The sequence below is a fragment of the Ciconia boyciana genome, chromosome 10 (assembly GCF_034638445.1).
Source record: "Ciconia boyciana chromosome 10, ASM3463844v1, whole genome shotgun sequence".
NCBI classification, from domain to species: Eukaryota; Metazoa; Chordata; class Aves; order Ciconiiformes; family Ciconiidae; genus Ciconia; species Ciconia boyciana.
Genome location: NC_132943.1, coordinates 44,100,096 through 44,113,845, shown reverse-complemented (window position 1 = coordinate 44,113,845; position 13,750 = coordinate 44,100,096). Strand labels below are relative to the sequence as shown.

At 55.9% G+C, this 13,750-nt stretch overlaps 1 protein-coding gene across 26 annotated transcripts in view; it reads right to left on the bottom strand.

Annotated features, from left to right (window-relative positions):
* Positions 1-3,486: 3,486 nt before the first annotated feature.
* The window catches only part of PCBP3 (poly(rC) binding protein 3), a 62,147-nt gene continuing 51,883 nt past the window's right edge, over positions 3,487-13,750 (bottom strand). For 14 of the 26 annotated variants that reach the window (XM_072874852.1, XM_072874843.1, XM_072874856.1 and 11 more), the window contains one exon: positions 3,488-3,887. In XM_072874852.1, the coding sequence (XP_072730953.1) occupies positions 3,842-3,887 (46 nt within the window). In that variant the 3' untranslated portion in view covers positions 3,488-3,841. Of the gene's footprint in view, positions 3,888-11,438; positions 12,376-13,750 lie in introns of those variants that run through there. The other 12 variants (XM_072874833.1, XM_072874854.1, XM_072874834.1 and 9 more) reach the window with 2 other exon arrangements.

Sequence of the window (13,750 nt, the reverse complement as noted above, 5' to 3'; positions counted from 1 at the left end):
AAGCAGCCGCCAGCCACAGCCCTGGCTCCAGCTGAGGGGACTGGAAGCGCTGGCTCCCACCCAGCCCCACACTGGGGGGTGGCACAAGGGCTCCCTTGCCCTGCAGTTTGCAGAAGCCGGGCCAGCCTGCATCACCAAACTGCAAAGAGATGAGCTACCTGGGTAGAAAACCTGGTAGAAGGGTGGAAAACCACTTGTAAGCCCCCCTCTCCACATCCGTGCAGATGCTTGGCAGCTTGGTGGTGCACAACAGCACCCAGGACCAGTCCCAGCAAGCCCTGGGAGGAAGGAGTGGCACGAGGCTGGCGAAGTCCCCGAGGTTCCTGTTAGCCCATACCCAGACTGTTTCTGCTCCCCATTTTTTCAGTATGCACTGTTCATACTCGTTATTTTTGTCACTCCAGCAGCCATCACAGCTCCTGGGGTGGCTGTGCCCTTTGAGAGCAGTCCTAGGATGCAGCAAGGCTTGCAGCTGAGCTCTCTTTACACCAGAGCCAGATCCAGTCTGCAGCCTTTTCCTAGAAGTATAAAACAAGTCAGCTACCCTTCCTGGCAAGGATGCCTCCCCAGTCCACTCCGAGCAATACCAAGCATCCTCCTCTGATCTTTTGCAGACAAGGAAGAGCAAATGTAAACCATCCGGGCATTTTGCTGTCCTCAAGCCTATTTCCCCTGCTCCGTGCTTAGCCGTGGCTGAGACAGCAATGCCAATGCTGAGCTGGAGGAGAAGCAGGAGGACAGCTGTCCCTCAGGGGCACTGCTGAGGAGGAGCACTGCTGAGGAGGGGCAGCAGCGCTCTTTGACCGGGGGACAGCCCTCGGTGCTGTGGAGAGGCACCCCGCCACAGAGGTCTCCAGCACAACCCCCCTGCAAAGGGACAGGAGCAGCCACCTTCTAAAAGATACGAGGCCACCAAGCAGGCCAGGGGGCTGGAGCCCAGGGCAGGCAAGGAGAGGCTGAGCTGCTCCATCCTGGAGCAGAATCAGAGGTTACGGAGCAGACAGCAGACCAGAGGCCCCCAGCACAAGCTGCAGCAAGGGAAACCCCAGCAGGTCATAAAGATAAGCATCTCTCCTTCACTGCTTTATTTTTTAGAGGAACAGCCAAAGGTAAACAGGCTGTTTCAAATCTCCAAACACTCACTCTCAGGAGGAAGCCACCGGGCTCCGCAGCGAGCTGCCCTGCAGCAGAGGGCTGGAGGCAGTGGGGAGGGGGGTGGGGCATGAGCATCCCTTAATGCCTTCACAGGGGCACAGATGCTTCGCGTTTCAGTAATGCATCCTGCAGAGGAAAGGCCAGTGCATGCAGGTGAAGGATGTGGGGGGTTAACATCCCTCCACATCCCACCCCTCCAGCCTGGGCAGGGATTCAAGACCTGTGGGTGGGCAGCAGCATTTGGGGCTCAGCCCCAGGTGTTTGCACTCACAGCTCCACCGGCTCCTTCCCTGGGGCTGTTCCCACCCTGGGCTGTCTCTGTCTCTGGCAGTCTCCCAGCACCGCGCAAGGGTGCGCGGCCACACAAGGTGCTCACGGATGGCCTGTGGTTTGCGGGGAGGTGGGAAAGGAACCCTGAGCCAGGCTGGCCCATGTTTCCCAAAGCATCAGTCTCAGCTGGTGATACCCTGCTTTGGGAGGGTCTCCACGGTGCTGCTGCTCCAAGGAATGGGACAGGAGTGGGGACAGGGGTGTTTCTCTAAGCCAGAGCATATGAACAGCTGCTGGGGCAGGAGAAGCCCAGAAAGCCTGTTTTTTAGTGAAAAGTGGGTGCCAGGCCTGGAGCTGCACGTTGCGGGTGGCTTTGTGGCTTGCCTGAGCCAGGCACTGAGCCGGGCTGGCTGCCCCAGACGCTGACACACCACGGGAGCCAGCACAGGTAGCGGTGTGCATCTTCAGTCCCCGGCAAGCGTTGCCTCTGCTGTGTCACCTCATCCAAAGTAGAGATTTGTGAAGGAGAGCAAAATGATTGTTTTCTAGGCAAATTCCCATCTCAGGCAAGATAACAGTGTGCTTTTAAGGATGGCACCAGCTGACTTTTTACCGTGGAAGCTCCCTGGCTTTCCACAAGCTGGCAAGGGTAGCTTTTCCTCCCAGGGATGCTCTGGGGTACAGACACTGGGATGGGGTGGGATTGAGCACCTTTTTTGCCCGTGGGCCCATAATGCTGACTACGAGCTGACCGAGACCTCCCCAGGTGGTGCCACAGGCTGACACCTCTTTATAGGGCCAGTGCGACTGGCCGTGGGGCTGGGCCCCCGGCGAAGGGGGTGCCAGGGACGGCACAGACGAGGGGAGGACAACTTCCCATTCGGAGGCACTTGGGGCAAGCACCAGTGCCTATACGGATTTCGGGCTGGTGCTCCCTGGGAAGCAGGTTTAACGGGGGTGAAAAGCAGGCTCCAGCAGCAACGCTTGGGCTCGGCCAGCTGCCAAAACCCAGAGGGGCTGCCTGCCTGCCCGCAGCCCCTTCGCAGGGCCAAACGGGAGCAAGGGTGACGTGCACTGAAGAAAATACAACTGCAAATGGAGAAAAAGGTCGAAATGGGCATTTTTGCCTTTGTTTCCCCCCAGGGCAGAGGTCTGGGCATGCAGTGCTGGCTTCTCCTGGCTGCCTGGCTGCGTTTCAGCCCCGAGCTGGACTGGCTGGGGACAGAGACCTCCCAGCTGCATCGGGGGGCTAGGCAGAGTGGGGGGGCTGAGCTGGCAGCCCTGTTTCTGATCATCACGGGGCGATACCCCCTGCTCAGGGCTGGCTTTATGCAAGGGCGTGGGCACGGGTGGGCATGGGTGGGCATGGAGGGGCACTGCCGGGGCTGGTTGCGTGGCAGGGAGGGGCAGCGCTCTGGCATTGCTTCTCAAGTGAGAAATGAAGCATCTGGGAGAAAACACGTGTCCCAAAGTGGCCCAAAATAGCACTGGATCTGCTCTAAGGTCCGGCTGGCTCATGGCAGCCCGGGGGGGGCCTAGCTTGAGAGCTGCCATTGTGTGGGGCTGGATGGGCAGCCCGTACCCTGTCCGAATTGCTGGTGGCCCCCGCCGTGGACTGCTCCCATCCAGGGGCCCGGCAGTGACTCACGCTTGCTATAAACACGTCTCCCAACGGATAATGAGTCCCGGCCGTCACCGCCTTCGGGGAAAGCTCTGGATTTTCTTCCTAGTGCTCCCCCCATCTCGCTCCCCCTCCCCTCCTGGCAGCCCCGCTCCTGCGCGGGATCATTTCCTGATGCTGAGCAGAGCCAGGGCTCTGAGGCCGTTTTTCCAGCCAGTCATGGTTTGCTTCTCGGGCTGCGTGGGCTGAGTTTTCTCATTAACCCTTCCGGGAGCACAGAGGCTTCTGTGCTGTTGGGCTGCCCCATGGCATCCCACCACACTCCCTGTGGACGCCCCGCTGCCCAAGCCACGGCTGCACCCGCTGGGGACCCCCTTTTTGTCCTCACCCCAATCTCCTCCCGCTAACCATGGAGGGTACCTCAAGCAACAAAAGCTTTATTGCAATTACACAAATAAGCCACAAAATACATCGCAAAGCGGCAGGGGAGCGAGGGGTGATAAAGAAGCGCAGAGAGGGGCAATGGGGAAATGCTTGCTTGCAGAAGCAGGTACTGCTGAACGCTGGCTGCAAGCTGCTGTCCTCCTGTGAGCTGCTGCTCAAGCCCCCCGGTCCCACCGCTGCCCCATACCACAGCCAAGGGAGCAGGGTCTGTGCAGCCGTGGGCAGGGTGCTTCAGGCAGCTGGCCCAAAGGGTGCCACGGAGGAGAGGGAGAAGCTCACGGGAAGCCGGCAGCATCTTCGGAGGGGGCTCAAACGTCAGCCACTGGCACCACACCCGCTGCAGTGCTCCGGTCAGGCGGTGAAAGTGTTCCTCCCGTGGGGATCAGGGTCTGGAGAGCTGGGGGGGTCAATCAAGGGAGATGGTCAGGGCTCAGCCAAGGCTCCAACACCAGTGCCTCCCCCTCCCAGCCCCAGCCATGCCTTGGGCTACACGGACACGTGGCCCCGCACAATGCCCTGAACAACTCTCCAGCAGGATGTTGAAATCACCTGCACCCCGAAGGCCAAGCCTGAGTGAGCCATGCCCAGGCCGAGCTCTGCTACACCAACGCAAACCTCCCTTTGCCACTGGAGCTCGCACTGGAACACATCCTATGTGAGCACCCTGGGCTGCCGGGTCAGCCGAGGCGGTCGCCTGGCAAGCTGCGGGTTTGCCTTGTGGACTCTCACTGGGTGCTGAGAGCGGCTTTTTGGGAACTCCAGAGGAGCTGTCTGAACGTACTGAGGCCACAGGCTTTGTGCAGGGAAAATGCCTCCACCCCACGCCGCATGCTGTGGGCTGTCCCCGGGCTGAGCATTGCCCCTGCCTGCCTGCCTGCCTGCCTCTCTCTGCCTGCCTCTCTCTGCCCCGCAAATGTGGCTGCGAGGATGGTGCTGCTGGCCCCCATCAGCCCAGGCAGCGAGGTTTGGGGGTGATGGGCAAGGGCGAGTGCATCGAGGGGCTGGGGGTGATGGACAGGAGCCCGCAGCCGGGAGAGGGGCACTGGGGAAAGGCGCAGACCCCTGCCCCACCTCTGCCTGCAAACAGCAGAAAGCCTGTGAGTAGGTTTTGTGCTTGGTGTTGCACTAAGGGAAAAAAAACACACCCTGCCCATGTTCTGGCCAACAAGGAGCCGTGGTCACACTGCCCCAGGCTGCCCCAGCACAGCAGGGATGAGCAACACAGGCTGAATCTTGCATCCCAGGTACACGAGCACGTGCACATGAGCAAATGGTTTTTTCAGTCCAAAAAACCCCTCTGAGCATTGCTGCATTTAAAGATGTGCTGCACTATCCTGTGCATCTTGAAATCACTGCATTTCAGCCTGAAATATTTGGAGGGAAAACCTACTTGAGGCAAGAAAATAAATATTAGTATGCAACTGAAAATTTGTTTTAAACACAGAGATGGCAGTTTCTCTGGGGTGTCAGGTTTGCATCTTTAACTGGCTTTTTATAGGCAGTGAGAAGCAGCACACCGTTCCTCTGCAGCGCTCCCATAAGAGATTTGGGAGCATGGCTGCGTGCTGAGTAGCACACAGCAAAGTCCCTTGGGAAAACCACAGCACCGGCTGCAATAGTAGCCTCAGGTTACATCACTGCAATGTCTGGGTGGGAGCTCTTCCCTGAAGGACCCCACCAAAAAAACCCCCACACCACTAAATGAGAGCTTTTGGGTGAGCACGTCATGAAGCTGTCTTGCTCTCCTTTGCACTGGGAAATCCTGTTGGATTTCCGTTGCGGTTCGACCCTAAGCCATGCACGCAACCCTGACTTCAGGAGTAATGCTGCTCCATCCCTCCGGCCCGCTCTCCCTGAGCTGGAGCTCTTCGTGCTTGGCCGTGCTGCCAGCTGGCTGGTGGCCTGCCGCCGCCACGCCACCGTGCCCATGCTTCCCTGGAGCATTCCGCGCCCCGGAGTCTCATCTGAAGCATGAAAACCCAGAGAGGCTCCAGAGCCAAGCGTCACTCGTCCCCTTTTTGGTCCAGACACAAATGCTCTAGACACAGGCTTTCCTCCAGGAATAAATAATGCCGCCGAGACGCTGCCCACAGGGAACCAGAATACAGCACTCCGGGAGTGCTTCAAAGACTCGAGTCCTCATGCACATCCTGGCTTTCCCTTTCAGGATCAAAGCAGTTCCTTCTAGAAACAGCATGCATGTTTTAAATCAGCAACAGGCCGTGGTTCAGCATGGGGCTCAGCAACGAAGCCTCCTCCTGCCGCTCCATTTTTATCTCGCTCATCTGGTTTTGTTCCCCATGTGCGGAGCCGGCACGAGCATCATTTCTGGGAAGAGACATCCCTGTGGTTAAACTGCCTAAACATGGGTGTGGGAATCCAGAGCCAGTCTGGTTTCGCACTTGGCTAGATTTAGTCTGCGGGATGCTTTCTGAGCAATCTGGTGTCTCTTGTTCCTCTTTGCAGGACAACTGTGCTGCAGGACAGGGGGGGTTGCACATCTGGAGTCCAAGGAGTTGCACATCTGGTACATTTAGTACTTCCTAAAAGTCACTGCCACGTTTCCCTTTGGATGGAGGCCTGAGGCTCAATGCATACAACAACGGATTAAGACCTGCAGCTGCATTTTTTTTTAAGGGAAAGAAAAAATAACCCTCTCAGCAGAGCCCCAGCTCCATGTGATGTCCGACATGGGAGCAGGGGAATTGCACCGAGATCGTGACCTTTCTGCAAGTCATTCCACCCCAAGCTCTGCGCTCGCGCCAGCTGCAGACGCTCCTGCCACAAGCCAAGGCACGGTGCTTCCCGCCTGCGCACGCCGACCTCCCCGGGGACAGCGAGGGCTGGAGACCCTCGGGACCTCTCTGGCAAAACCTTGTCTTTCTTTTGCGAAACTCTGGGCCAGGGAGGCCGAATGGGCTTGGGCCAATGTAAGGTGGGGGCTTGTGCCGCCAACCTCGTTCCTTGGTGCCACCGGTATAACTGGAGAGCGTGGGGACAGCCGTGGCCAAGGGAGCTGCTAGCCGTGGTGCTTGCCCAGATGGGCTAGGGTGTCTCCATGAAGGTCCCAGCACTGACGGGACCCTTCCCGCAGTGGGACACAGTGCCAGCCGCCTGCTAGGGGGATGTCACCGATGGCCACCAGTGCAGGGGGGACACAAATACCCACTCCCTTCTCAAGTCCAGTAGCGTGGCACGGCTTCTGCAAGCAGATGAAGCAGAGGCTGGGAGCACCCCACGCCCAAACGCTGCCCACGCCCCAGCTGGAGCAGGATGCCTGCAAAAAGCTGGTCAAGGGGGACATCTAGTGACCAGCCTGGGGGGGGCCAGGGCCGGGGAGCAGGGGTACCTCCCCGGGGCTGGGGGCTGCAGGCATGCAGGGTTAGAAGAGATGGGCTGCGGGGCTCTCAGCTTCTGCAAACAGCATGAGAAAGGTGTCAGAAAGGGTTTGTGCTGAGCCCGCACCATCCTTCCACCCCTGTGGCCAAGACGAAAATGAGATTAAGGATTCATCCCTCCCACAGCACAGAGCGATCCCCCAGAAACCCTACCTCTGCCAGCACTGGAGGGAGGAAATTACCCTTGCTAATCGAATATGAGCTCAAAATTAGCATAATTAAAAGTGACTAGCATGAATACATAAAAAACCCCTGAATTACAACTAAAAGAGAGTGTTAAATTTAAAGATTGTCCCTGGTGAAAGTCACTTTCCCTTAGGGGAAACAATCTATTTTTTTTCAACCCCATTATGTACTAAATTTGCAAACACAGTCTAGGAAAAAAATGCACATAACAATACTCCAAACACTTAATTTTGGGATCATGACCTGGGAAGGATATGAGGGGGAGTGGAGACCTTCAGCTGAAGCCCAAGGGGCTGAGCACCGTCTCCAGCTGGCCCCTCTCTGATGGAAAGCCACCGTGCCCCGGGGGCAGGGGGAGGCATTGGACCAATACTTTCCTGCCAAAGTAACAATTTCCCACAAAAATAATGCATTCCCAAAGAGTTTGACTGAGTAATACTGAGTCGGTTACTTCCAGAAATGTTGAATCATTCTGTCTGGATAAAGTGCATTGCTTTGAGAGAGAAAAGCAATGTACTAAAGCTATGCTGTTGATTAATTGGGACGTTCACCTTGTATTGAATATTCACTCCAATATTAGAGATGTGCATATGTTTTCCCAGTGGCATGGCTGTGGATGCATCACTGGAGCATTCTAAGTTCATATAAAATGCAAACCCAAGACATATCACAAGTAAAAGCAAAACATTGAGGCTCCCTCCAAAGAAAACCGCAAATCTCCTTTTCAGCCATATCAAAGAAATCAAAGCTGTTTGATACATTCCTTGTGATTTTGTTGTTATCGTTGTTGTCATTAACATGTTCCCAGGAGATGCTGCAATTGTTTAAACACTTCTTTCTCCAGGCCTAACTCCAGCCCAGATAATGATGGATAAGCTGCTAGATTCCCACTGGAGTTTTGTTTCTCCTTTTTTTTTTTTTTTTAATTTGCAAAATAAACTGGGAAATGTGACCCCAAAGAGAAGTTGCAAAGTCAAAGGTAATGTCAGAAGGAGGGATGCCTCAGCCACACCAGTGCGACCGCATCCTTCACTGCGCCCTCTCCTGCAGGATCCCACCCGATGCTTTCCACAGGCTTCCCTCTCTCCAGCCCTACAGCAAGGGGCTCAGCTGCTTCCTGCTGCCTCTAAAACCTAAATGCACAGCGGGGAGAGGCAGCAGGCCAGGCCGTATCTCTCCCTCCACTGAGGAGGGGATTCCTGAGCAATGGGAGGCAAATAAGCATTTGTATTGTAGGGGCCCAGCATAGATTTATCACTTTTTGTATGCCCACTTTGAGAAACCCCTGGCTTCGTTTGCAGGAGGGCTGGCATTTCCCAGCTAGAGTTGCTCAAGTGGCTTTTTCTATTATAAATGGTCTCCAGATAGCTAAAACAAAAAAGCATCCTGTATCAGAGGAAAAAGCAGAATTGTGATTGGTTTGGTACATCAAAGCTCCTTTGCCTGCTCAAGTCCCTTGGAAATACCTCAAGATTTAACGATCAAGCAAGCAGACATCATTCGGATAAAGCGAGCTGAAACGCCATGAGGAGAAGGCAAAACCCAGCCCCGTGCTCTGACCTCCAGGACGGCACATTTCAGCAACGTTCCTTAAAAACCACATCCCGAGCAGCGCTGCTTTTTATCTAGGTGCTGGAAGATTTGTGACACTCTCCTGCTGCTCCACGCCGAGCCAAGGCTGCAAGGACACGGCGCTCCTGTAAGGTGGCCGCTACGGCTGGGACTGTCCCTTGCCCCCCTGCGGCACCGTGCACCGTTCCCCAGAGCGCTCCCACGAGCCCATGTCCTTGCTGCAGCGTGCAGCTTGACGCGACAGCTCAGATACCTGCCTGATGCCAGAGCGATGCTCGTATCTGACCTCCCCCCGCTTCACCATCGATTCCTGCGGTGGCTTTACCAGCAGGCACGGTCTCGCTGGGTGACGGACATATCGCAGCAGGCTGGGGTGGGGATGGTACCCAGAGGGGGATGTTATCTGCGGGTTCACTGGCATGGGAATGGGTCTAGAGGTATTGCTGCAGTCTGCTCCTTCTCTCTAGTAGCCTCTGAGCTCGGTTGCATCTGGCACACCCAATCTGGCATTTGCTATTTTGGGCAGCACTGTCTCAGTAGAGGTGGGGAATAGCACAGGGAGCACAGCACATACAGCAAAGAAATTCAGGGCAGCCATGATCTGCAGAAACCGCCGGTCCCTGTGCAAAGCCATTTCCACATTCATTGCAATTAGCACTCTATTAAGGTCCCCTGCCTTCCTCAGGGCATAAGCACCCAACAGATGTTCGAATCCCACAAACACGTTGGCTTGTGATGGATTTCTCGGTCTGGGTCGACATGGTGCTGCTGCTGATTTCTGACTGCGCCCTGTGTGCCAGCACTTTAAAGTGCTCCCATGTGCCAAGAAAGCAGCGCAAGAAGAGGCAGGCTGCTCCTGCCATGCACCTTGGTTGCTTTCCATGTGCCTCCATCACCTGCAAGATCTGCTCATGCTCCAGCTTGTCCTGCAGCCCCATGGGAGAGCCGAGCCATGGTGGGATGGGCTGGCTCCCTCTGTGCACCATCCCTCTCTGAGGGAGGCATCACTCCAGGCCACTGGCTGCCATCACTTTGCTTGGGGGTGGTGGCCGTGGGACGTGGAGCTTTTGCTGGCTGGCACATACCCCGGCTCACCGCCCAGGCTACCCTGATGGCTCTGGAATGCTGACGGTTCGTTATTTTCCTGCTGGGTCTCACACACAGATATTTTGTTCTTTCAACAGGAAAAATACTTGGGCTAGACCAGAGCGAGGAACAGGAGAGGATGAGGAGTGCCAGTTGCCCACAGCTGACTTACCACCTTGGCAAGTGGCTCTGTGCTTGCTGTGGCCAGTCTGCAACTCGGGGAAGGCAACATTTGGTGCCTGGGCTCCCTCTCTCTCCAGCATCAGCACAAATACAAGGGAGGCTGCTGCCTCTCCCTGGGAGAGGTTACGGGCTCCACCTGAGCCCCCGTGGTGCTGCCCAAAGCACCTGCTCCCCCAGACGGGGAGTAAGAGGATGTTCCTGAGCACATTCAGATGTTGGACCACATGAAAGGCACAGCTGAATCCAAACTGCCAGGGAGAGCAGAGCAAGGAGTTGGGAAAGGGCAGCAAAGCATCTTATGAAGGAGCTGGAAGCACCTTTAAACGCAGAGGCTTGAAATGCTCCAGAGAGCTGAGCACACATGGGTTTTACGACACCTAGGCGGAGTGACTCGCAGGTGCTCGGTGGCTGCCAGAAAGGTGGGCTGGCAGCCACCTCCACCTTTCTGGAGCTTTGCCAGCAGTGGGCTCCTGGGCTGGGGGAACGGACCTCTAAGGAAAGGTGACGATGCTGCCTGGTACATGCAGGGAGCAGGCATGTGCTGTCTTGCACAAGCAAACTCACTCCCTTCGCCCTCTCTGAGCAGTGCTATCATCCCTGTCAGCTGCCAAGCAGCTGCACTAGCCACTGCGCTGGGGCTGGAGCCCGTAACCCCCTGCTCATCCCTGGCTCCACTGATGTGGCAGCACCTGGGGTCCCCTCCGCAGCCCAGGGGAGCCCCAAGTGCCCTGCACGAGCGCCAGGCAGTCAGCACTTAGAGCCAGGAGGAGAAGTGGTCCCGCATCCCAGCAGGAGAAGAGAAGGGAGCTGCCAGCAGTGCCTGCCAGCACTAGGAGAAGAGGAGAGGGAAAGGCCATGGAGTCTTGGGGCTCACCTGGAAAAACAATATATTTCCCACGTGGTACTGTGCAAAAATGCATTGTGTGGCTGCTTTAGCTGCCTGGGGACATGGTGTATCATGATCCCCTCATTTGCAATGCAGGAGAAATATGTACCATACATTTTGTACAGTAGGAAATTAACTGATGGAAAATATATTTCTTTCCCCACTTGACAGGTAGGAGAGAGATGTAAAGCCTGGAACCAGAGGCAGGGCTGGGCATAGAGGGTCCTGGGGAAGGGCGTGGGGCACAGACATGGCAGATCTGTCCAGACAAGGGGGCAGTGAGAGATGTTTGTTGCTGTACTGTAACTTGTAAATTAATCTTAGGGAAAACCAAAGTATTGTGCAAGCCAAGCACCCTCCCCTTCAAAAAAAGAAAGCCTAGAATCACTCAGGAAGTGCATTGCTCATGGAGACCTTCTCTAAATAAAATAACAGATGATGATGATGATGATGATGATAGTAATAATAATAATAATAATAATAATAATAATAATAATAATAATGACGGGTTTGTATACAACCCCCACCTTCCCTCCAAGCAGCTAAAAAGGTGCGGAAGGATGCAGAGGGAAGGATGGGGCTGGAGATGGCGGAGCGGCCCAGGAGAAGAACAGTCGGAGCCCATCAGTAGCAGAGCTGCACAAACATTTATTGAACACAAACGACGACAAACACAGCCGGCTCACAGAGCTTCCTGAGCTATCATCCAAAGGTTTTGCTTGTGGGGATTGTCAAAAGAGTGCTTTCAAAGGCCCCTGGGGGTGTGAATCCCATACAGCTGAATTCTTCCCACTTCCAGTTGCTTATTAGTTAAAAAAGAGGACCATTTGTGTGTGTATGTGCGATTCCCCTTCACTTAATATGAAAAATGGCTTGTCTGGACCCTGCCATGTTGCAAAGAGAGAAGTCTGCGCGTGAACCCATGCGTGCACGTTGGCTTGGCTCCCGCATGTTCTGCTTCCCAAATAACACGGGGTGAAAACTACGCCTTACCCTGAGGGCAGGGATGCGAGGTCGCAAAGGTGAGCCAGGACAAGCAAAGCGAACGAAGCAGGAGCATCAAAGGAAGAACGGTGAGAAAAGTAAGTACTCTGAAGCACGCACAGCTCTTGAGTGGCGTCACACGTCCATAGGCTACAGCAAGTACCGCCAACGTCAACTCAAACGTGTAAGTAGCTACGCTAGACTGACACTAGAGACCCCATCATCTTCTGAAGTCTCACCAGCAGAAAAAACCAACCCCCCTTCCCACCCCCCGAAAAGCAGATGAAGTAATAACACCGTACGCTGAAAACAAGGACCATAACCAAAGAGTTCGGGAGCAGCCTCAGGAGCACAGTAAGGAGCTCATAAAGAAACGTTCCAGTGTGTGCATATGCATGTGTATTTATATATATATATATATATTTGTTAGTAAAGAAAAGAGTATCTGTGGAGGTAAAGGGAAGACGGTAAATGTACAGGCAGTACAGGCTGGGTGGAGTGCCGGTGGCTGGAGAGGGTCGGGTGGTGCGGAGTGGAGGATGGTGGGTGGAAATTAGAGTGCGCCCATTCCAGTGACCTCAGACGTCAGCCTAGAATAGACAGGGGCAGAGAGAGGGGTGGGGGGGAGACAAAAACAAGCGCTTAATATCCGCAGCAGAAAAGAAAATGAAGACCCTGCAGGGCAGCACTCCTCCTCTTGCCTATGCCCCCTGCGCTCCGCCAGCGCTCAGACGGGGCGCAGAGCATCACTGCGTGGCTTGAGCGCATGGGGCTTGGAGGTCACTGTGGAGGGCATGGGGGGCTGGAGCACAGAGCCAGCTCAATGGCTGGCTGCCTTCCCCTTTCGTTGCTGCTGCCAGGTAATGCCCATCCCTGGCCCTGCGCTGTGGCAGAGGTGCCACCCACCAGGGGTGCTGTCAGGAGACATCCCAGCACATGGCTTCGCTTCTACCAGCATCCCTCCCTCGGAGGACAGGCAGCTGCCCCAGCTTCTCCAGGTTCTTCGTTTTACTCTGGTTTTTGAAACAGTGGAAGAGGCTGAGCTATGCCCCATCCTGCCCCTCACCAGGCCATCTCTGCCTCTGCCACAGCACAGGCTGCAGCTCAGCCAGCCCTTCCCAGTAACAAAGAGCTGCTCGTTTTTCTTTTCTTTCTCTTGTCTCAAGAGGTGGGGAGGATTTGCAAGGAGCTGCGGGGAAAGCCGCTTGGCCGTGCCCGCAGGCGCGGGGCCGACCCCGTCCCTCTCCTGAGCGGCTGGAGAGGTGCCATGGGTATAGGCAGCGGGACAGCAGGGCAGGACGGGATGGTGGAGGTCTGTTGCAGGTTGGGGCTGAGGTGGGTTGGGTGCAAGGAGGAGAAAGCATGTACAGACCTCACCGGTGCTCCCAGCCCACACCCCAACGAACGTCAGAGTCGCCGCCAACAGCCCCCCATCCTCGGGACCCTGCCGACAGCCTCCCACAGCCATGTACGTCCTGGGCTGGCGGCAGGTTGGCACGGCAGCAACTCTGCCCGCAGCGGAGGGCATGGACGGGGGGACAGCCTCAGCTTGCACGGCTGTGCCAGGCGGGTGTGAAGCCAGTGAAAGGCCCTGTCTCCCCTTAAGCTCCCCATCCACAAGTCTGCAGACGCAGGCAAACAGGTCTGCGTGAGCACCCCGGACACGGCTCACTACCAGCACGGGGCTGGTCCCCAACCCCTCTCCAGCTACGCCTCCCCTATAGGCTCCCCTCGCAGTCCCTTGCCGGACCCCCGGTCCCCCATGGCACAGGCAGCATTACCCCCAGCCAGAGGCCATGTCGGGAGCGCTCGGCCCCTGCAAAGTTCTGCTGCGCCAAGCTTTTTAGCATGAAAAGGAAGCAATCAGGCTGTTCCCGTGTCTTGCGTTTATTGGACTGATTATTTTCATGGGATGGAGGAAAGCCTTTGGGAGGCCTGGAAGCACGCGGAAGAGGCTCTGAGGCA